This window comes from Manacus candei, unplaced genomic scaffold, assembly GCF_025592945.1.
Source record: "Manacus candei isolate 608988 ecotype Guabito, Panama unplaced genomic scaffold, ASM2559294v1 h1tg000005l, whole genome shotgun sequence".
NCBI classification, from domain to species: Eukaryota; Metazoa; Chordata; class Aves; order Passeriformes; family Pipridae; genus Manacus; species Manacus candei.
Window position 1 is genome coordinate 14,120,486 of NW_026138053.1, and position 24,129 is coordinate 14,144,614.

The window sequence follows — 24,129 nt, forward strand, 5'->3', positions numbered from 1 at the left end:
TCATTACAGGTTGCTCCTCAGGAATTGGATTGGCATTAGCTGTAAAAATGGCAAAAGATGAACAGAAAAGATTTAAAGGTAACCATGTATCTGTTATTTATCTTTATAAAAAGATTCTGTTCAAGACAGTGCTGTTTTTTCTTCTGTGATTTTACAGGCAGTTGTATTCAGCTTGGTGACTCGTTTCTTGTTAGTTTTCCTCTTTTACTCTCAAGAAAATACAATACAGTGAAAAATATACTGTTTTCTGTAAGCAGTTTATATTTCTGTAGCTGTACTGAAACTGAACAACTACTGGAAGTGAATAAGTTTACACACACACTGGGAAATGATGGGAACATAAAGCTGAATAGCTGCAGATCTCTGTAGTGTGCTACCTCAGATACACATTCACAGCTTTGCTTGGGGCTCCTAAAATCTGTTGAATGAAACGTATGTGCCCATGTCCACTTGAGGACCAAAGGAGGGAATTTAGATAAACAGTTCCTAAATTTGCAGTTTTTTCTTTAAAGCACATCATTATTCCAACTCTGTGCAGGCATAACTGGGTGAACAAAGGGACTGGGATTTGTCTTACTGCTGCAAAACAGGATATTTGCTATGATTGAAAATGGATGGCAAGGTGAACACAGCAATCTGTGCTAATTCAGTTTCTCGTACTTACTTTCACACTTTTTTACTGCTAACTGACTGGATGCAGATTCAGAGCTTTCCAAGTAATTAGGCCACAATAATGTTAAAACTAATTTCTATTTTGAGAAGTAGTTGGCAAAAAGTAGACATTTTTTCAACCTAAGGAAGTATTTGTCTTCCACTTTTTTAATAAAATTATTGTTGGTCTACTAAACAGGTTGATGGTGATTTGAAACAAAAAAAGAAAGAGATAGGTTTTGGGTACCTAAAAACAATTTAACCGTATAACTTGATATCTGTTACTTAAATTTTGGTGATAATATTATCTTTATACACTGCATTCTTCATTGTGTGTAGTGGTTTAATTCTTCTTTTGAATTTCTTGAAGATTTCAGAAACAGTTTCTGGGAAATCAGTGACAATATATGTTGAAAATAGTCTTTTTACTTCTAGTTTTTATCTGGTTTCTATCACTGATATTTAAGATCTGGATGTAAAAGCAAAATTCTTTAATACTTCTCAGTAAGACTGACAGAGTAAAGATTTTATTTCTGCTAACTGTTGCTTCTGGTGTTTTGCAGTTTATGCCACAATGCGGAATCTGTCCAAGAAAGAGCCACTGGAGGAAGCTGCGGGTCACAGGCTGGGCAAAACCCTCGAAATTAAACAACTTGACGTCTGTGATGAACAGTCTATTAAAGCTTGTGTGAACAGTATCCCTGACAGAAGGATTGATGTCTTAGGCAAGTACAGGATGTGTGTGCTATGAACAGATACCAGATTTCTGTATATCATCATCTCAAATAACCTGCAGAAGTTTCATCAGTGTAGTTTTTAAATTATCAAAGTAATAATAATTGCGTAGTATATTCTGTTCAAGATTTTAAGACTTCGTGCAGACATGAGTAGATTAAATCTAACCCTGCTTTCATGAAGTAGGGAAGCTTATTTTCCTTGTTTATAAAGGAGAAACTTGATCACAGGGAAGTCTTGGATAAGATGATACAGTTTTTAGTAAATGTGAGAACTTTTGCCTAAACCAGCACCTTCATGAGCAAGACTTTCTACTCTATTGATGAAGCAACAACTCTTTGTACTAAGAAAGCAACAGCATTTGGGAATTAGCAAGTAAAAGAACAAATACAAAGAAAGTAAGGATATTTTCACTTTGTATGGAGAATTTAAATTGTACTTTACAAATAATTCAACAAGAAGTGTTTTCATACTGTTTTGCTAAAAATAAATATTAATATCTTAGTAAGATGGAAATTGCTTACACCATCAGCTATTAAATCTTCTCTAATAGAAAATTATGGATCTACATTTATTTTGATTAATTATTAAAGCAGTGCTTAACAAGCTGTTTCTGCAAAATGTATTATACTCTAATTTGACATACTACTTGTAATGCAGAATGCCAGTCCTATCATCATTCTCCACTTACAAATATCCAGGAGACAAATAAAAATCAATAGAAGTGTGTGTTTTGTTCAGTTGGTTTGTTTTGTTGGGGATTTATTTCCTCTTGAAGATATGAATGTTAAGAAAACAAAAAGCAGACCACAATATGGCCCAGTCTATCATGTTTTGAAGACTTCTGTTCATTCTTATGAGTATTGACTGTAACTTTTAATTCTTAATACTGAATTATAAACAAATACAGGTAATTCTTGTCTCATTTTCCTATAATACTTTAGTAATTTTTTTAAAAAAGGACTAATCAGAAATAAATTAGTTAAAATGCAAAGTATCTCATAATTTAAATTGGATTAAAAGCATAGTTAAAAATAGAGAAATCCGGAAATGTCAAGTGTACTTGCAAAGCTTTAGTGACAATAACATCTTTTAATCCTTTCTAAAAGGATTATTTAAGGATCATTTAACCCTTAATCCTCATTTTACTTTCAAATGTTTTCCAGTAATGATTACAAGTTTATGTTTATGGAGGTTGTTGCTCACTGTTGTCTCCCATTTTGCCCAGTGAGCAATGCTGGAATGGGGCTCATTGGACCTATTGAATGTCAGACCATAGATGAAATGAAAACTGTGATGGATACCAACTTCTTTGGACTGGTTCGACTCCTGAAGGAGATTTTGCCTGACATGAAGAGGAGAAAGAGTGGGCATATAGTTATAATAAGCAGTGTTATGGGAATACAAGGTAAAGTTTGTTTGTTTGTTTGTTTGACCTAAGAGTTCCATACTCAAAATTTAAAGCTTTCCTCTTTTTATCTAAAAGCAAAAAAAAAGTAGGAGCTGACATATCTTAACTGTTGCGTTTCTTAATGCTGAAGTTCCAACCATAAAAAGTACCTGATGGGTTTTATGCATCTAAGGGGGATGTTACTACACAGCTACTCTCAAGACATTTTAGCAACAAAACCTGCAGAGTGAATCTTTTTTTAGGGTTTTAACTTAAACTCCAATTTTTTTTAAATGTTATTGTTTTATTTTTATTATCTGGAGAATAGGGCTTGGCATCACTTTTATCTTTCTTACTGGAAGAAATTATGGGAACAGACAAACATGCTTATTACAGTCTGCAAAATAATCATAATAGAATAAAATCCAATCCTGAACAACTGTACCACCTTTTTGTAAAGTTTCTCATCTCATAAAACTCGGAGAGTAAAATTTCACTGACAGATAATGGTGCTCCCACTCTCGTGTCCCATCCTGTCTAACTGTATTTGTTTCAATTATTACAACTTACCTGGATTATTCTGGTGAGCAAGGGCCCTACAGCAATCTGCACAAGTTGTAATATTTACCCTCCACCTAAATGGATTGATGTAGTGCTTTTTCTAGCTCACTCAGATGTAAGTTGGGTCTCTTGCACAATTGGATCTCCTGCATTACACTCAGCTCCTGTGTTCGTCTATTTAAGTCTTGCTGATAAATAATGCAGATGGTATTATGTGTACAGACACTTCCACATCTTAGACTACAAAATAATATCATCCAAAGAGATCACAGCATTGCCTAGGAGGAGGAAAGGTATTAGTCAAACATCCTTTCCTAGACTAAGCAGTTTCGAGAACTTAGGCAAAAACCAGTGTTTAAATTCAGCATGCATGAGGATTTTTCTAATGTTTTCTCAGCAAGACTGTAGAAATGAGGTTTTAAAATTATTAGTATGTTGAACACGATCACATTCTAAGAGATGTTTTGTTTGTACTTCAGGTATTTTATTTAATGATGTTTATGCTGCATCTAAGTTTGCTGTGGAAGGATTCTGTGAAAGTTTAGCTATTCAAGCACTCAAGTTCAAACTGCAGTAAGTATTGATCCACTGGTGTAAATTGTATTTTAGATAGTTTTAAATATTTCAGACCTAGTAAACAGATTTTTAAAGCTTGCTGCTAAAGAGATTGAGAACCCCTTGAAAACCATATGTCACAAAAGGCATAGAAATGTTCACACTCTTCATGCTACATAAGCAAATAAAAATATCTAGATGTTAAAATAAACATGTTCTCTTGAATAGTTAAAGACTGTTTAGCTGTGGATAAAATACAGCCTTCTTAGGCAATTCACAGATGAAAAACTTCTAGGGTTCACCACAGAGAGTGAGCAAGTGCAAATCCATCAGAATGGAACACAGGGAGAGATACCTGTAATGACAGGAGGTGGGAGCAAAGTGAGAACAGTGTGCTGTACTATTTCTAATGTTATACACAGTATTTAAGAGACTGGTCCTGTGCACCATCTGTGGATTTTGGGGTTTGATTTGTCGCATGTATATTCACACTCATGTAATTGTGCTACTGTTCTTCACGTGAAGTCCAAAAACTGGTAAATATCCACTGCATCTGTGTGTGCCCAAGCATTTAGCCCCTGTGCTGTGGGAGACACCAGCTGTTGTGGGATTTCAGAGACAAAACTCTGATTCTACATACTGCTCTGCAAAGTTTGGAGAAATTTAAAATAAGTGTATTGTGATGATACACAGGATATACCAGAATTCATAATTAGATTTCAAGAGTATAAGACACAGCAAAAAGGAGGTTAAAAAAGGAAGTATAAAAGGAAAAGTTAAAGGTCCGATGGGAAGAGTGATGCAAGAGAAAAAGCTTTAGTTCCAGCAGTAGCTGGAATTCTGCTGTGAAGGTCAATAGCTTGATTTAGTTCTAAAGAAGGACCTTTAGAACATCCCCAAAAAACTCAAGTCTAGAAAGCGGTCCTATTCCAAAGAGTGTTTTTACAAACACAGTGGCTGAGAGTTATTACTGCCTGAGAAAAGAACTGGGAAAAAAACCCAACCAGTATCTGTATTTCAGTGATTTGCTCTATGCTATTGAACAAAAAACCACAGCAAAAGTCTCTATATTGTAGTTTATTATTATACTGTGGAAGAATCTTGAATTATCTAACTCTGACAGCTTGACAAAGAAAATCCATGTTTGGACAATTCCCCCATCTCTTTCAGCTACTTCTAGTTTTATCAAGGGAAACAAAGAAATTGAGGCAGAATTTTGTCCAGAAAGCAATGAATTGTTATAATCCATTAATTATTTTTCTTAATATCTGCTAAGTTCTTGTGGATAAATCATCCACAGCTGCGAAACAGCAGGTAACAACTGCACTCAGTTATGCCATGAATTAAGTTACAGCACTTCTCTGAAATTTAAACTATGCAGATTTCTACTACTACATGGGGATAGAGAGGAGGAGCATGAGAACAGTAATGCAGCATGGGTTGCCTTTACAGAATGTACTGTTTAATATTGTTGGCTAAGAGTGCAACTCTTCAATATTTCTTTTTTGGGAAGGATTGAGGGGTGTATTTTCCATGGGGGATAGTCAAAACACAGTATATCTTTGCTTTTTTTGAACAGGTTAAGTTTGATTGAACCAGGCCCAGTGGTTACAGAGTTTGAAAGAAAAGTGTTTGAAGATGGAAAGAAAATGGATCTTTCAGCTGCAGATGCAGAAACAGCTGAGATGTTTACTAATATTTACCTTAAAAATTACAAGCAGATTTTCCAGAGTCTGGGACAAAGTGCTGAAGATGTTGCAGAGGTAACTCATAAACAACTCTCCATCTTCTTTTTCTTGATTTTTTTTTTTCCTTTGTAATTTACAAATGCGGTGGTTTGTTGGTGGGTTTTTCTGGTAGAAGCATTAGATTTAATTAAATGTAATACACATGATTAAAAAGGGTTTTTAAAAACTCCAGAGAATATTAAGAGTTCTAAATAAAACCCTTTAGAATATTAAGAGAATGTTCTTTTTGAAGTATTGAAGACGAGTTGTAATTTAAATACCACTGAGGTATTAGATGCCCTGTATGTCATCTGTTGAAGGCTGAACACTCTGCAGTGTTACCATAGGCATGCCCAGGGCTCCCACCATTGGCAAAGCTGCTGCCCTGTCCATCTCCCTGGTGATCCCTCCACTGTGGGGAAGTTCACTCAGCCACCCCAGACTGCCAAGGCACAATAGAAGAAACATGGACATAGTTTCTGGTGCTTGAGGCTTCCTGCAGAAAGACAAGTTTAGGCAAGCAGGGGAAGGGGACAATCATTTCAGGTGTTTGCTGGTAAGGAATAGCTTTGGTGTCAACTGAAGGTTCCCAGATCTTGCTGCAAAATGCACTGTCCCGATCCTTTCCCAGTGAACTGTAAAAGAAAGGATCTACTATTGTGGGCATATTTTGGAAGACTATTCAGAATACTTAGGTATAAGGTGCTATTCACCATGGTACAGAGAAACAGAAATAGGACTAGGAATAAATAAGAAGTACTTCTTATGGCCATAAAATATTTTAAGAAAATTTTCTAATGAAATTCTAATAAAACTATATAAAGGGTTTTACATAATTCTAGGACTTTATTCTTTCACTTTTCCACTGCTAACTGAAAACTGGGGTTTTACTTTATTGTTTTGATAAAGGTCCTTTGAAAATTCTATTTCTCCTTCTCTACAGCATACAGTAAAGATAATTCTTTCAGAAAATCCACCTTTTCGCCATCAGACCAACACCTTGTATACTCCAATGACAACTCTGAAGTATGCAGATCCAAATGGAGATCTACCCATTGATATATTCTACAAAATGGTTTTTCAGCATGACAAAATCTTCAGTGCAAGTCTTAACTTCATCAAATTGCTACGGTGGAGAAGTAGAAAGAGCTTTGACCTGGGGAAACCCTCACAATAAATATGAGATTATATAGTGCAAATTGGGATTACTTGTAGCTACCGATGACTCAGTATGTTGTTATTCAAATGGCTTTGCTCTGTAATTGTGAAAAGGCATTCGAGATGTTTATTTGAGCTTAGTCAACATATTCAGCTGAATGTGTATATCTTCAACATTAGTTTGCAGAACCTTGCAACTAAAATCCTCTAACTACAGTTTTATTCTGTTTAGTGTTTGCTTTTCACACCGATATGTTTTTGTGGGAATGTGGACACTGACTGACACTTGTGTATTCAATATTAGCCCGATCCCTTCACTTAGTAGAGTATAATACATAGTGAGATGTGTACCGTAGGTAAACTATTTAGATTCTTAATCTAATAAAAATATTATATCTTTTTACTTATTAGAATAGGATAGAATCAGTAATCCTTCAATCACAGCTGCATTATTGTTTTCAGAAGTCGAATCTATTCATCAGCAACAGAAGAGAAAGTCTCATCAATCTTAAAGTGTCACAAGTGGAATATTTATTATTCATATCTATTTATTATAATATTCTGAATGCTTCCTTTATGTGCAATGGTTACTATCGTATTACACTTAGTGAACAATAAAATGTTTTTAAAAGCAACTTAAAATATCTTCTTACTGTCTTGGTACTATTATTTTGAAAACCAAAGTATTGTCAGTAATAAGTGATTCCAATTCATTAAATGCCTTCAGTGTCTGAAGGAGAGCCACTGGCTCTCCTGTTCTAAGCTATCCTAATAAGCAGGTGTTAAACCAAAATTCTATCATGAAAAGGAGGTCTTTTCCTTGTCTTTCTCTCACCGTAGTCTGACAAGTCATCTGAGGCCAAGCTGGGGGCCTGGGTTTAAGTGCTGTTCTTGCATGGCATTCCTGTTCCCTGACCTCCAGCCTTGCCCCTCGGGCCTCCAGGCTGGTGTTTCTCAGCACATTCCAGCAGCTGTCCTTGTTTCACCCAGAGAGCCCAGCTGGAGCTCACTGGGGATACAGGAACTGTCTTTCCTTCAATACTTTCTCACTAAGCCAAAATCTAACTCCGTGCTGGGACTTGCCCAGCCCTGCCCTGCCCCTCCCCAAAGGAGCTCCAAGAAGCCAAGCAGCAGCCCAGGCGTGGGCAGCTCCTGTGGATGCCAAGCACTGCAGGGAACACGACTTGCTCTGCAGTCATGACCCTCCTGGTGGGGCCCGAGGTTTGGGGGCGTGCAGGGCCCTCCTCAGGACAGCAGGCAGGGGAGTGAGGGGAGAGCAGCACCCGCGGCAGCCCCTGTGCACAGCTGGAGGCCTCAACCACGTCCCACTGCTAAAACAAACCTCCTGGAAAACACGGGGCTGGTGCCTACAGCCCAGCATCACCGTGTGCATGGCACAGAGGTGGGAACAGCAGCCAGGCTGAAAAGGAGCAGGCAAGAACCAAAGGACAGCAGTGGTGCTGGCGCTGAAGGGAGCACGGCCACTCGCCCTCTGCAGCCCTTCGCCATCAGTGAGGGGCCAGCGCTGGGCCCAGCTGGGCACAGGCAGCCAGGGAAGGGCAGGGCGTGCCACGAGCAGCTCAGTGTCGCTCAGCTGTGGCTGTCGCTGGCCCGCAGGTTGGGCTGGGCTGCATTCCCGGGCAGTTTTCCTGTGCAGCACAGAGCAGCACGGTGTGACCAAGGCCATGGGTTGTAAAGGCCCTTCCACGAGCCGCTAACGGCTCGGTCCGGTTAACTCACACAACCCTCACACTAATGGTTATGGGGTGGCTGAAAGCACAAAACGCAGCTTCACAGAGGGATGCCGAGCAAACCCCTTCGTGGCTGCGAGTCGTGGATAAACGACGGATGAAGAGCCGAGCGCCAACCGCGCGCCCTGCTGTGCGAACGCGCCTGCCTGGGGTGTCAAACCCCCCGCTACGACCGGAACCGAGGGAAGAGCAGCCCGAAGCAGCTCCCGGCGGCAGCAGCCGGGCCGAAGGGCGGGCGGTGCCCAGGTGGGGCAGCCCCCGGGCTGACGGACCGACGGACGGACCCAGGGCCCCTCGCCGGCCCCGCCGCCCGCACGTGGCCTCGCGCCGCTTCCGGCTCCCGCGGCGCGCGGCGGAAGCTGTTCCGGCTTCCGGCGGAAGCGCCGTCCCCACAGGTTGAGCCGGAGCCGGAGCGTTTCCGCCTCGCGGCCGCCGCTCCACCGGGCCGGGTGAGCCCAGCTTGGTCCAGCCCAGCTTAGCTCAGCCCAGCCCAGCCGAGCACCCTGCGGGCCATTCGGCCGCTCGCCTCCCCTCACCCCGGTCATAAGGCGGCGGCGCCGGCGCGCGAAGGATGTGTCGGAGGCGGCAGTGGCAGGCGCCGCGGCCGAGGGAGCCCTGAGCCCGAGCAGCGCTTCCCGGTCCCGCCACCCCCGGCCCTGCAGCGACCCCCAGCCCGGCCCCCGCCGCCCCCCGCCCCTCCCCGGCGTCACCCCCGCCGGGTCCCCGCGCCCTGGAGCCTCGCTGAGCGCAGCCCGGAGCCCCCGCAGCCAGGATGGCCTCGTCGTCCGGCAACGACGACGACCTCACCATCCCCAGGGCTGCCATCAACAAGATGATCAAAGAGACGCTGCCCAACGTCCGCGTGGCGAACGACGCCCGGGAGCTGGTGGTCAACTGCTGCACTGAATTCATCCACCTCATCTCCTCCGAGGCCAACGAGATCTGCAACAAATCGGAGAAGAAAACCATCTCCCCGGAGCATGTCATACAAGGTGAGCTCCCGCAAGCACTGTGCTGCCGCCGGCTTGAGCACCCGTGAGCCACTCCTGCCCCGTGCTGCTTTTCCCTCTCCGGTTGCTCATAGCTGTGTAGGAGACAAAAGGCAGGATCTCGTAAGGGTCTGGAGGAAACGCGTGTGTTACCCAGCTTGCCAGTCGCACTGCTCGAGAGGCTGTCTTTGTGCGGTCAGAGCAGCTGCTGCCTGTGCTCAGCACCAGCTCTGGTTTTCTGGTTCAGAGAAGCCTGTGATGCTCTGAGTGAAGTCACCAAATTTCTTGCTCTTTTTCGTACCTGTGAAACGAGGGCTGCTTTTTCTAGTGGATATGCAGCATGTTTTAAGATCCTGAACGTATTCAATGTCTTTCTAATTGGAGATTGATTGAGTATGAGGGCCCAGGCTTTAATCTGTGGTAGTCCTGTCTGGAAGCTCTAAAGAGCTGTCCTTACAGTCTGGTTGTTTAATACTGAAACTTTGTATCTGTTGCAGAAAGCATTTAAACTGACCTGTGCCCTTTTAGCTGTTTCTGCTGTTGACTTTCACTTCCCCTTGCTTGAATAAAAGACAAGTTCTCTCTATGTCTCATTTGCTTGTCTTTAAATTCTGCCGCAAATAGGGAGTTTTCTTGCCTCATCCTGAAGTCTGCGTCGGGCATGTTTTGTCAGGACTTACTCACTTTGCCTTAAGACTAGGTTGATACCACTGTCTGTTGCAAACTAATTTATAGCAGCAACAGTGGAGTACTTTGCTGCCTAGTAGAGATGTTAGCAGTAGCATTTGTAGTAGCGTTATTTTCAGGACTGTGATGGTATCAAGTTAAATTTAAAAAAGGTTGTTAATTTGGTGGGTTTTTTTGGTAATGATTTGCTGTTTGAAACAAACAAAAAAAGTCTATCAGCTTGCTCACCAGAAGAGGCTCAAGTACTTGACTGGATTATGAACAGTAAAAGAAAATATGTAGCATGTATGAGCTTTAATATTAAATAAAATACATGTAAACTTGAAAGCTTAGCAAAGTAGCTCCATCACAGAGCTTAGGATGTAAAGAGTAAAACCTGTGCTTGCACACTGAAGCACACTTTGGGTGTAATGCTCTTTAATACATGAATAGTTTCTTCAAGTCACCATGAAAACATTTGAGCTTAGTTCTTAACACAGGAATAGACATGATCTTTAATGCTGAGGACAATAAAGAATTCACGTATGAAAGTATTTTGTGCCCAGTAGTGGTTGATGGTCCTTAGAAAAGATTTCACCTGTTGTTGGCCTAGGGTTAGTCTGGGTTTTTTGGAACACAAATTGAAACTGTGTGTGCATATCATCAGCAGGTGGTCCTATACCAAGTATTTCACTGGGTTCTATGTCTTTGTGTTGGGAAAAAATATCTTTGTTTTAGAGTTGGGAAAAATTATTTTAAAATTAAATCTATACTTTTTAGTCAAATATTGCAAAGGAAAACTTTGGAGATGTATCCATTTTTGCAATGCTCTAGAGATGGAAGGAGTTGTTCTTGGATTTTCTGCTGTTGCTGTCTTTAGGGAAGTGTATGTGCTCTTAGCTCCTTTCAGGTGCTAGTCGGTTGGCAGGTGATCCTTCTGTGAAGTATGAGGGTTTAGATTGCCATTTTTGGAAACAGTGATTATGTGTATATAGGTTGAGTATTTCATCCATCTTCCTACATTCTAAATACTTGCTCTTTTGACTGCTTCTCGATGTAGCTCCATGACAATGATGTTAACGAATTAGGGAATTGAAATGTGTTTGTTGTGGCTATTCACGTATCTTATTCCTTTTGAATGCTTAAAATAAAATGAGGCTAATGGCCATTGTTTCACACCTGGTCCAGTCTAAGCACTAGGAGCTGCCCAGAGGAATCTTTTTGTACCCTCCCTAGAGCTGGACCTGGCAATTCCAGACTGACCCTGTGGCTTTTGAGAATTTAGGGAGGAGCATCGTTTCCTTTCAGGTGAGTTTGCTGGTCTGACTGAGCCTGTAAACAAAAGGATACTAGATTGAAAACAAGAAGTGGGAAGGTTATTTCATTGGGAAGGAGGAAAGGGAAACAGGCACTCTGCAGTTGGTGACACTCTGCCTTTGGACTGTGTGAGAGGCAATGTGAAACTGTTTGAATGTGTACTAGTGTGTACTAACTGTACTCATGTGTTTGCAGCCGTGCTGCTTAGGACATCCTTTCCTTTGCTGCACTGTTAAAATGATTGTATGGCCATGTGCTGAGCAAGAAATCTTTCCCCCTACCCTTGGGCTGTGTTTCAGATAGATGGAGTCCCTGCTGTGTTTTATTGTGTGGTAGCACAAACACTTGACTGGCACAGTGCTGTCAACGGCACAGGGAAAGGAAAGCAGAGGCTTCTTGCATCCCATGAGAGATCTGATTTGATAGATGTACTCAGACCATGCCAAGCACTCACTACTAGGAATGAAACACAAAACAGTTTCCTTGGAGAGTATCCAAAGGCTATGTCATAGTTGTAAGTGGAAATAGTCTCCATGTTTATTGTTGAATCCCACCATCAGGAACCCAGCTGTGAGTCTGCAACTTTAGTAAGCAAATGAATGTTCATCCATCCTGGAACAGAAGAAGACTAATTTAACAGTTACAGAAGTTGTGACAAAACAACCTTTTTATGAAAAATTAAACTTCCATTGAATTCTGAAAATGGTGACTTGTTAAATGACTGTTTTTATGAAGTTGGTTAATTTGATTACTTGATCTGCACAGAACTGTTGTGCAGTAAGGTAGGTTGTGGATTGATGGCAAATCCTGCAGCTTCTTTTCATAGGCTTTTAGGGTACTGACAGTGTTAATGCTAGCATTTAATTTTAAAGAAATTCCACAGACCTGTTCACGTTTTGGATTTTAATTTGGAAGTTATTTTTTCTTTGAAAGGAGCAGATCAGTTAAATCTCAGATATGAATGACCTGAGTGTATTAAAAAAAGTAGTACTAGCTGGGCAGCGCTGAATAATCAGATCTGCACCTTCATACAGTCTTTAAGAGTGAGAGGAAACTGGGGAAAGGACAGTTGTGATTTGGTGTTTGTAAACATGACTTGTTTGCTGTGTTTTGGGATTCTGCTGTTTACATTTAGTGTGATCATCCTGACCTCAGTAAGATACTGAATTTTTAGCAGTCTGGGCAGACTGGTAGGTTTCAGACTCAGAAGATGGAAAGACACTGAGTTTGGATGGAACAGCAGCTCTGGTAAGGTAGTATTCACTTGTCCCACATTCTAGCACCATGCTGATATAAAGGGATCCATATCCTTCTGTGCATGTGTTCCGTAAAGCCTTGATGTGCTTCAAGAAGACAGTAAATTTGGTAAGTCCTTTCACAGCCAGCAGAATTTTGGTGCAGTAGACCTGTAATGTGTGTATGGTTCTTCATAGCTTTGTTGTACTGAGCAGTTGTACAAATTTGTCCTGGTTATATCACATGGGGGGGTTATTTGCTTTTGTATGTGTGTGTGTGCTAATTAAATACACAACTGTAAGTTCTTTCCATTAATATTTTCTTTTAAGGGCCATTTAAATTTTTTGTAAAAACACATCTTGCCGTTAACTTCAGACTGGGCAGTTGTTCATGTTCTGATGCAGCAGATTGCCAGCCCTGATCCCTGTGAATGTTCTTTCAACAGGCACCTCTGGTTTTGCTGTGATGGTTTGTCTTAGTGATGTTAGATTTGTAGATTTCTTAAAATTTTATATTTTGATTATAAAAAAGATATGACTTTAGATTCCTGTATGTACTGTTTACATTTTAAAATTCAATGAGTTCCTAAATATTTGTAGTTTGTTTAGATAACCAGTTCTGGACCATGGATTTGCCTCCTATATGCTCAGGCTGGATTGAACAAGTTCTCCTAGAAACTGTGGGTTAATTGGAAAAAGTGTTTCCAGTGTCTGTGTGTGGGCTGAGGCTGAACTGGCATAATGTCTCTGAAGCAATCTGACAATCTCTAAATCAGTTTGTCTTTTAACTTTTTTTTTTGAAGAAATAAGTATTATGTAAATTCATTTGCCAAATGTTATCTGTTGAAGGGATGGTAGGGTTGCATGACTAGACAGCTGCACAGACAACCCTGTTGAAGACAGTGTGGGAATTCTCTCCTTGAGTTCAGGTTGGAAGTTGAAAACTTAGAGAACATCTTTGGGTTATTGTTTAGATTATGATACAATGACATTCTGACATAATTATGGTAGGAAAATGTTGCTTACAAAATTAGTGTTAGAATATAGTCTGAGTTGGTGTAACTAAGAGCTTGTTTATAACAATCTCTGTTGATTGCTGTTGTGCAGTCTACTTTAGTGCTGTTTCTTGGATAGGTTGTCACATAAGGTCAAAACAACTATTGTACTGTAAACTCTGAATTGTGTAAATAGTGGAAATGAACTACTTTTTTTATTCAACTGATACTTGTTTCTAGTGTAATTGGTGTTTTTGTAATGTCTCTAGGATATTCTGTAACAGTTTCACTTTGGGTGTGTGTGGAGGCATGTCGTAGTAAATGGTGCATCAGGAAACTGCCTTTTGTCATGTATTCTACCTGGGTTTTTATAATCCTTCCTATTACCTTTGCATTCTTTAAAGAAAATGTTGTTGCAGAATATAGTTGCATTCCAGATTTCTTTGGGCAGACAAAAGTACAAGATTTCAGTTTCTGAATACATTTTAATGTGAAGATAAAAGGGTTTCTGCTGAGAAATAAAACAATAAAGAGCTTACATATAATTTTATATAACTTTATATATGTGTACTATGCACTTTATATATAGGAATTTAGATACTAAAAGACAAAAGCTAAATTCAGCAATCTATGATAATATGAATTATTTCTGCTTTAATAAAGGATCTGTGATCATTTTACATGCATCACTTTTGCTCTGTTATAGGTTACTAATTTACCTTCTACTAAAGGTTTGCAATGAAACTGGAAAGATACAATCCCTGAGACATTAAAGGTTAACAATTCAGACAGAAAGGACTTCTTAGCTGTATAAATTCTGTTGATTCTGATATATAGAAGATGGGAAAAAGATGTCTTGAAGAATAATACCTGTCTCTGGGAAAGTGTATCCAAAAGCCCTGAATCCTCTGCAAGTGCAGACTTCTTTGGTTGTACTTTTTAGCCTGAAAACCTGTACTCTTTAATGGCAGAGGAGAAGAGACAAGGAAAATAGCTGTCAGATCTTTTTTATGAACATATTTTTGTCACCAGGTGATAGAAAAGTAATTTTCTTTTAAATTAACAAGTGGATATGTATTATCGAAAGCTTTGTAAAAAATAAACAGTGTGTTTTCTATCTTTCTTTCCAGCACTAGAAAGTTTGGGATTTGGCTCCTATATCAGTGAAGTAAAAGAAGTCTTACAAGAATGCAAAACAGTAGCACTAAAGAGAAGAAAGGCCAGTTCACGCTTGGAGAACCTCGGCATTCCGGAAGAAGAGCTACTAAGGCAGCAACAGGAATTATTTGCACAAGTAAGTAAAGCAATACTTGGACTGATGTGGTTGGAATAATTAATGCTACAGGTCTAGGGCCGCAAAAGCACGTGCACACCTCAACAAGTGTCCCCTTGTGAATTGCTGTGGCATCCAAGATGCTATTGGCCTTGACCTGTTGGATTTGGGGAATGTGAAGTCAAAAAATAAGATGCTACTACTTGTTACTTCTATGATTTGACATATAGGACTTTGTATAAGAACAGATTTTATACTCTAGATTTAAAAAGCATAGGGTTTTGCTGCTACTTAGGTATTTCCATTCTACTGTAGAGAATACATTAAGAATTACTTGCCTGAGGAAATAAAAGAATGACAGCTGGTGTTCTAGGAAATTACCAGTTTTGAAGCATTAAAAAGTGAAAATAGCTTTTCTGTTTCTGACCATCAGTGCACAAATGTTACTTCTTATCCTTTGAAAGAAACTTTACTCTTGGCAAGACTCTAATTGGGTGAATTCATGCATAAATTTTTAAAGAGGCAATTGAGGCATGGAAAAAGCATTTGCTTAGAAATAGTACACACACACATTCTCCTTCATCCCAGCATTATTCCCTTCCAGCTTTCCCAGATAGTTTGTGAACATCTCTTATTTTAAATGACTAAACACCAATTTCATTTAGGTATCTTCCTACACCATCTTTCTCTCTACTATTCCATTAGTTTGACAGGACCATTCTCTAAACTAAGAGATGGTAAAGTTATGTGGGATTTCTCTTTCCTCTTAACCAAGGCATGAGTTTAATTTTCTCAGTTTTCTTACTTTAATTTTCTCTGATGAAAATGCTTATTCAGTTAATGTCTGATTACTGTGACCTCTCCCCTTTGCTGTACTTGTATCTTGCTGAAACTGTTGTTTTTCCTATTGCAACATGCCAGCTACTTTAATCTTAATTACATGATGAATTTTAAGACATTTAAAGTTACAGCATACCACGTAGCTATTGCCAGCATGCAGTGAACTAGTTATGGTCAAGTCACGTGTGCTTAACTCTTTTTTGACTGTACTAACATTGGAAAGACCAATATGGCTGCTTCTGAATTTTGGGTAAGATTTACAAATAATAGTCAGTTTGAAACCTTTTTTTTACTTACTATTTTGTTCAAATAATTCAGCATGGTGTACAAAATTAAAAAAGCAGCAAACCCAAGGTGTGTTAAGGGAGTACTAGCTCCTGAGTATCATTAAAAAAATAATAAATTAAAAACACTGGAATCGTGGCCACCTTATGCAAGCCCCACTTGGTCTAAGGAATGACAACTTGAAGTGTATTCTTTTAAAATTCTGTGTTACTGTGCCTTAACATCTAAATTAAGACAATGCATGCCAGTTTGACAGGATTGTATGAATGATTTTTAAAAATAGTCTTTGGTAATATGGAAAATGTTTGCTTAGATTCAAAGATGGGAGTCTTATTTTTCAAAAATAGATATGCTGTGATATGCTGTTGGAGGTACTGTAATTGTTTTTAAAAATAGTTACATGAGTGCATGTTTGTTTATTTGTGTTAATCTTGTTAATATTCTAGAGCATGACACTAATGCTGAACTTATTGCTCTAGTTTTAAAATACCTGCCTGTTAATGTTTGGAATGTTTGACACCTGTGTCTTGCCTGGTTGTAAATATTTGAAGTCAGGGGAATGGCTTATCCTGATATTCATGCATGTCTATAAGTTTTCGTGCAAGACAAAGCTCTTAATGGATTTGGGTTTTTTTTGAGGCTTCCTCACTGAGGTTGTGTGGTAAATGACTTAAGTTTACCAGATGCTTATAAAGCTTCTTGGTCAATACAACTCAAGGGAATTTTTGTTGTTGTTGTTTGGGCTTTTTTTTGTTCCATTTTTTAAATGGCCAAGTGTTACCATTATAAATCCGAAGTGAGGGTGGGCACTGACAGCAGGATCCAGCTGGTGTGAGGTGCTGAGCCCCTGTTTCCTGGTGCATTGCTGTGTGTCACCTCGTGGAGTGTGCAGTTAACTTCATTGTAGCAGGGTCAGTAGGGAGCCCTGTTATCTCATGTGTGATAAATGTTTATGCCTCTCCCGTATGCACAGATGTTGCTGTCTTCCTTTAAAACTCTATGATGTCTTAAATTGTTTTCCAGCCCTTTCAATTGTGCAACCACTTGAAGTTTGAAATACTAAAAAGTCTTAATTGAGAAAAAGTTTCTACTTCTACAGAAGTATTTTCTTTTACTGCTAGAACAGACTGAGGAACTGTGACAATTATAACAAGGGAAGACCCCTTTTCTTAAAATTGCTAAGTAGATAAACTGGGTTTAGTTGTTTTCCAAAGCAGCATCTTTTTGGCATCCTATAGTTTGCAAAACTGTAAAAAATGTTGATGCTTTGGAAAATAATAGAATTTTTCAATGAGTGCAATAGGATTAGAAAGGAATTTTTTACAGTCTTAGTGATGACTTGTAAAAGTAGAAACGTAAAGAAGACTGAGAATTTTTAATTTTAAGAACTTTTTCATAATGTTCACTCAAAACAGAAATTAAAGTTTTAACATGAACACAATTGATAAATATACTGTTGAAATCAACAGAAGTTGCTGAAAAACAAGTGAAAAACCTGGATTGAAAAACAAGGGTTTATCAGTTGAACTATTTGAAATGTTTTGTTAGAATGTCTTGTATTTTACTTTACTGAAAAGGACTATACATTTCTGTAGCACAACTGTCCTCAGTGTGCATACCTGAATTTGAGAAGAGCTTACCTAGCTCTGTTTTCCAAAGATTGCTTAGCAAAGCAAGATAATGGCTTTCTTTATGTAATAATGGCTTTCTTTTTGTAATAATGTGTGCCTCTGTGGTACAATTGGGTGATTTTATAATTGGAAGCTTCAGTGTTTGTAATCAACAAAGTAAGGCTGTTCTCATCTCTGAACTGTGATTAAATGTTAAGTTCCCTTGAAATTGAAGTCTAAAGTTTCCATTGCTTTGACTCACTTAAATTTTCATTAGGAAGTGGTTCAGCAGAATTCCTACAGTTGAACTTAAGTACACTATCTTCTGTCTGGTTTTTTTGTAACTGTTAGGCCTCCAAACAGTGGTGTCTTCAGAGGAAGACAGAATATAGCCAAGCATCTTGGTACAAATAATTAGGGTACTTCTAGGTTTTGCATGTACAATTAATAAAAAGCTATACAAAAGGAATCTGCAGGTACAGATAAAAATACTTTTGAAGCTAATGTGTTCTGAAGGTTCTTCACAAGCTCTGTATGGCCTTAACTATTAAATTCCTGTCTCTAGGCTAGACAACAGCAAGCAGAACTGGCGCAGCAGGAATGGCTACAGATGCAGCAAGCAGCTCAACAGGCACAGCTCGCTGCTGCCTCAGCCAGTGCATCCAATCAGGCAGGATCCTCTCAGGATGAAGATGATGAAGATGATATCTGAAAATCACCAGCTGAGTTGTCTTACTAAGAAATACTTTTCCTGCACAACGAAAACAGTGAAATGAATGCTTACCTGTAAGTTTGTATGCATCGTGGACTGGCAGTTGGTATTCTAGGGGTGTCTGCTGTTGTGTGCTGTACATGTATAAACTGTCTTTTTTTCGAACTCTTGAAGAATTAAGGTTCAGTATCATATCAACTTTGGATTTTTAATGGTGTATATGGAAATTTTAGATAGCGGTGCGTCATTTATTTGATCAATAAACAGTGTTACAATAAACAACAAGTTTATAAAATATAGTGAGATTTATACAAAAAGCTCTAAATCCACATTTGCATTTCTTCCCTTTTAACTAAACTATAAAATCTTACTTAGAATTTTTAATTGTTTTTGGGGGAGTGGTACAGTAGACATAATCTGTTAATGGGAAAAAGCGGAGTTCAGCATAGAAGAGCCTGAATTCTTAGTTCTTTTTAAAATGGCAATAAACATTATATATGCTCGAATACCACACTGGTTAAAATTTGAAAATGATACATTTTCACCAAGCTAGGAAAAGGTATGTTTAATAGGAGTTGTACAAATTCAATCATTTTTTTGTATAGGGGTGAAAAAAATAAACCCGTGGTTTTATCATGACATCCTTTGACAGTCCTAACTGATTATTTCTCTTCAAAGAGACTGCCTGGTTTGAAGAACTAACGTTTCTATTATTTCACTCCAGTTTAATGTTAACTGTTGCTGATGGTATTTCATAGTCCAGATTTATTCATATTGTTGAAATATGAAGCTGGAACTTAATGAAACAAAACTGTTTGTTCCGCTGATGTGACTGGGAGTGATTAAGTATTCAAGCCTAAGAAGGCAAAAGCTGACCTTAAGAGCATGCTTATCATAAAAGAGGGAATTTATTTAACTTTGATTAGTCCTTGTTGTCAGCATAATGCTAACATTCTCCAGACTAGGTTGCCACTGGATTACTAAAATACCTTGTTGAAAGACAGCAATTTATTCAGACTGGTTTGTAGGTAAATCTAGGTTTTTGATAAACTATTCCCCAAGAGTGATCAGCAATACATGAAACAGAAATTATGTACTTGTCCTTTCGATAGTTCTGTTGATTTAATGGATGAGCAGCTGTCCTTTGTGTTGAAATAAAGCACAGTAGTGTCCATTGCTGAGTTTTAATGTGTTACTTGAAGTAATACTGGCATATCTTCTGGTACACTAATCTGAGCAGACTAGAAAAGCCACTTGCATGCTGCTGTAGATGATCTCTATCTAATAATGTGGATTGTTCTATTAACTTATGTCCTCAGCAAGCTGGTCCAGTTAGAGTTCTTGAGGAGGGCTGCAGCAGTCTGTTTACATAAGGATGCAAACAGAAAATGGTGAGCCCGTTTTTACATGAAGATCTGGACAGGATATAATTGGCATATATTCAGATCTCAGTCACATAGTGACTTTTGATTTAAATTTGGGATGTCTTAAGTTGCATATTGGATAAATGCATTAGTGCAGTGAAAACTCAGAAAAGTATTTGTTTGAATGTTTAAGTTTAAAAAAGAAAAACAAAACAAAAAACTTTTGTGGATACTATATGACAGATGTTAGGCAAGGTTTGACCGAGGAAGTGGTTTTCTGTAAAGGTTTAAGTACCAAAGGTAGAAAATCTAGTCTAGTGATACAATGTTAATGTGCAGTGTTGGCTTTTCTAATTTGTACTGTAACACCTTCACACTTTCTATTTTAAATGAGTCTTTTCCTTCTAAATAATACTAGGTATATTTTCACACCTTTCTTTTCTGATGCAGAAATCAGGTTAACATTTTACTGCATCTGGTATGTATGGTGTAATATGTTTGGATTCTTGTGACCTTTCTTTTTGGACATTCTTGTGCTTTTTCATATGCTGTATTCTTCAAGCAATAAAATTCTGATGTGTTTTTATAAAATTGCTTTTATATTTAATGAATAGTCTGTCTTCTTCATTGCATTTAAAAACAAAAAAGTTAAGACGACTTAAACCCTGTTGTTATTTTGGCCCACTGAACACTCTTTGTGAACTTAAGTCTTTACAACCTGAGTGCTGTTGGATAGCATTCCTGTTCACTGGGGTTGTTAATGCTTGCAAACAATATTTCCGGGCTTGACCTGCTCTCTTTCCTTTTGGGAATTGCATTTTGTATATATGCATTTTTATAATCTGACATTCTTCACCTGAGAAGTTGAACAAAAACCCTGTAGATTGTGTATCAGCTGCTGAAATACTTTCACAAAGTGAAAGGCCACAGGCAGAGGCTGAGGAAATAAGAATTTAATTTAATATAGATAGTCATGTTTAGAGATTACTTATTCAGCCATTCTGCATTAAGTATGAAAAATAAACTCTGGCACTTACAGGGGAAGAATCTTCACTGATCTTTCAACAAATGAAGAATTTTGTATTGCTTTGTTATTGTGCTTCTATGCACTACATGTTCAGTGAGGACAGATTTCTGAATTTGTGGTACCCCTGATGTTTTTGGTACACCAGGTACATGGAACGTAAAGTTTGATTAGTGAACTGTATTGTTACTTTGTCTCAGAAGAAACATGGATAAGGATGTGTCTGTTTCTTAAATATTGAGTTGATGAGATTATCTGTGGGTTTTCCATAATTATTCTGACAGTCTGTTTCAGAGTGCTTTCACTAAGTGACTTTCTTACGTATTCTTTCTTTTCTGTTACTTTAATAAAGTGTATGTCTGTATGACATTGTGGATAACGAATATAGTTGTATTTACTACACTGAGGTGCTTTCAAAGGAGTGTCTTAAGGATTCTAAACGTCAAATGCTTAAGATGGTATTTGAATTTCAGTATTTACATGTGGCTAGTTGAGGTCAGTTTTGAAACACTGGCATTTCTGCAAGAATGGAAATAGTCCCAGAAAGCCACAAATATAAAAGATGCTCTTCAGATTTTGTAAAAGTACCTCCATTAAGGAGGACTTGTGTAATAATGTCTGGCTGATCTTTTTGTATGGAAAGATTGTTTTCATTTGAAACAATGCCAAATCACGTTACTTAATGATTGTTGTGGAACAGCAAAACCCTTACTCTGAAATGTGTACCTCATTTTAGTCTCCTCGTGTTGGATTGTGATTTTGTATAAACCATGCACAAAACAATGTGGAAGGAGGAGGAGAAGTGTAATATGAAAGGTAAAATATGCTGTGGCTAGATTTACTTTGAGTGTTATGCTGTTAACCTGTCTAAGATGGAAAAGGTTTACTTCACAGCTTACGCAGCAAGAGCACATCAGTGGGATGCAGGCCAGTGTTAAGCTGGATTGTGCTTACAGTCAGTACTAGACAATCTGGCTCTTTGAGCCCTTGGACCTGGTAAAAGTTCAGTCAATGCATGTGCCAGCTGTGACTAAAGTATGCTGTGTGGGTGTGACTTGGTGATGAAAGGAGTGTAGGCCAGTTAAGGTTTACTGGCAATCAGGAGCGATAGGTTCCTTTGCAAAATATGTTTGTGCTTAGTTCAAATGTTTTTTTTTTTCCCTGATGGAAATGAGTGCTTTTCTTTTTGATACCATGCAAACATAGCTACAGAAATGGGTAACTGAGAATTTAATAATGTCATTGGAAGTACTTATCCCAGTTCTTGGGCATGTGGGGCAACAAGTATGCTAGAGCTGTGCATTCCTGGAAAGAAACAGATTGACTGAATGCTGTTCTGTGGCACTGTGCTATAATGTAACTGAAGCCACTACTTGAGGAGCGATTGCGGCAAAATGATTAGACAGTGAATCAAATTGGATGCACCAAATTCCACACATCAGTTGTTGATAGATCGAATAAGCATGGGTTTTGCTGTGTGGATGAGCCTAGCATAAACTTCAGTAATCTAGGGTAGAAATCTGTAGCAGGTGATGCTCCTGCATATGTTAGAAAAAGGGACATTTGATTTTAACTCATCGTGGCCGTGATTTATTGCTACATCAACTACTGGAATAGATGAAGACTTCTATCCCCCAGTTTGAACCAATGTTTCAGGTAAGGATGGACAATAGTCTACTTTACATATCTGGGATGAAGATTTATAAGAGGCATATTAAATGATGTAAAGATTACACTTCAGGCTGAATGTTCATGTGGTTAATTTTTGTAGTACTTCAGAGATTTCTTTTTTTCCTGTTTCAAAGGAAGTAATTGATTTTTTTCCCTCAGCCCCCACCCAGGGTAACTAATGTTGAAGTTGTATTGCATGGTGTAACTTTGAACGATTTCCACACTGATTTCAGTAGTTATTAGTCCAATTTTGGTATTAGTTCAAAACTTACTAGTCAGTAATCATAGACTTTTACATCTTCAAAGCATTGTACAAGTATTAGTTAGGTGTGGGCAATGTTACACTGTGCTTTGAAGTTAACACTCATGCTACAGAACAAAAACGTGGTGCACTGTGTAGAGGAAAAGATGTTATCTTCATAGTACGGTGACTCATCTAGAGAGCAAGTAATTGAGAAAACAAACAGGCTTATTGTAAAAGTCATTGTCAGAGATGAAAGCATTTATTTGTAATAGTACAGTGCTTGGGATGGCTGGTTATGGGCTAGGACTTGGTTTCAGTAATGTGTTCAAGTTTCGTTCTCTCACCTCAGAGTGAAAAACCACAGCTGAATTAGAAATCAATTTCAATGTTGTTTTTGTTGCAGGTAGAGTTTGTATTCTCAGTTAGACAGCAGTGTAACCCATGGAAGAGAACTAAATTTATCAGAGCAGTGTCAGTGTTAGTAATGCAAAATTGGAATGTCTTCCCCATCCCAGCCTGCAGTAAAGGAGACTTCACTCTCTGAAAACATTAGAAAATATGTATGAAGGAGTAAGGTGAGCAGCAAAGATTTATTTTTTTCATACTGTTATGCAAACACCTAACTGGTATAATTTTCACATGCAGATAATTAATACTCAAACAGGTAAAATTCAAACTTAAATACAGTTTCTTCTTCAATGTGTATTTACATACATCTTCCATATTATCTGGTGGTCTTAGGTGTTCTATACTTGTGGTAATTTAGTTGTCTGGGTTTGCTGGGCAAGTTGTATGCAACTAAACTCATTACCCTTAAATTATGAATAACTTGTTCTCTTGTTTTCAATATGGTCTGTTGTTGGAAACAATCATGTTTTCATTTCTACAAAAATTATACAGGTTTTGAGATGCTTAAAAAATTGTTTTTAAAAATATAGTTCTAAATAAAGTTTAAACGAAACTAAAGCTTTACAAACAAAAGAAATTAGATTAGCTGAATATATTATATAATTAAAATGAAATGGACAGTTTTTGACTGAATATGAGATAGGTATTTATCCTGTCTGCAGGATGTGAAAACACGGGTCTAAACTGTCTGTCACTGTTGGTGAGTTATCTTTTTATCTTTTCCAAAATGTGTAAAAAAAAAAAAAAGTTCTTTTACCGTTTTAGTAGTGCTAGTTGATGTTCTGAGACAAAAATCACCCCTCAGACCTTCCTCTCAGGAAGATAATCAACTGGCATGATGCATCCCTTCCTAGATGCAAAGGATCTAGGGCGTGAATCACACAGTCCTGCAGGAAGAACTATAGTAGCAGACAAGCCTGGAGGGAGGACATTTTGTTGATTGCTTTTACTGTGCCTTTGCTTTAATC

At 38.5% G+C, this 24,129-nt stretch overlaps 2 protein-coding genes across 3 annotated transcripts; both read left to right on the forward strand.

Annotated features, from left to right (window-relative positions):
• Nucleotides 1–94: 94 nt before the first annotated feature.
• LOC127480454 (retinol dehydrogenase 8-like) lies at nucleotides 95–8,806 on the forward strand. The gene is made up of 5 exons (XM_051808641.1): nucleotides 95–1,380; nucleotides 2,619–2,794; nucleotides 3,817–3,910; nucleotides 5,472–5,655; nucleotides 6,563–8,806. The coding sequence occupies exons 1-5, from the start codon at nucleotides 1,226–1,228 to the stop codon at nucleotides 6,794–6,796; spliced, it is 843 nt and encodes a 280-aa protein (XP_051664601.1). The 5' UTR covers nucleotides 95–1,225; the 3' UTR covers nucleotides 6,797–8,806.
• Nucleotides 8,807–8,909: 103 nt separating this feature from the next.
• On the forward strand, nucleotides 8,910–23,463 carry DR1 (down-regulator of transcription 1). Of its 2 annotated transcripts, XR_007906599.1 has the most exons (4): nucleotides 8,910–9,520; nucleotides 14,861–15,024; nucleotides 18,304–18,524; nucleotides 23,157–23,463. XR_007906599.1 is itself a non-coding variant. In XM_051799343.1 (3 exons), exons 1-3 carry the CDS (start codon nucleotides 9,301–9,303, stop codon nucleotides 18,448–18,450), a joined length of 531 nt encoding a protein of 176 aa, XP_051655303.1. In that variant the 5' UTR covers nucleotides 8,910–9,300; the 3' UTR covers nucleotides 18,451–20,405. The 2 variants fall into 2 exon arrangements, 1 of the variants encoding a protein (XP_051655303.1); XM_051799343.1 differs by lacking the exon at nucleotides 23,157–23,463 and having other exon boundaries at nucleotides 18,304–20,405.
• Nucleotides 23,464–24,129: the final 666 nt, after the last annotated feature.

Coding starts and splice junctions, on each gene's coding strand:
- LOC127480454 (XM_051808641.1), top strand. CDS start 1,226: ATGCGGAATCTGTCCAAGAAAGAGCCACTGGAGGAAGCTGCGGGTCAC. Junction 2,795..3,816: donor CAGTGTTATGGGAATACAAG/GTAAAGTTTGTT, acceptor TTTGTACTTCAG/GTATTTTATTTAATGATGTT. Junction 3,911..5,471: donor GCACTCAAGTTCAAACTGCA/GTAAGTATTGAT, acceptor TTTTTTGAACAG/GTTAAGTTTGATTGAACCAG.
- DR1 (XM_051799343.1), top strand. CDS start 9,301: ATGGCCTCGTCGTCCGGCAACGACGACGACCTCACCATCCCCAGGGCT. Junction 9,521..14,860: donor CCCGGAGCATGTCATACAAG/GTGAGCTCCCGC, acceptor CTTTCTTTCCAG/CACTAGAAAGTTTGGGATTT. Junction 15,025..18,303: donor AACAGGAATTATTTGCACAA/GTAAGTAAAGCA, acceptor TCCTGTCTCTAG/GCTAGACAACAGCAAGCAGA.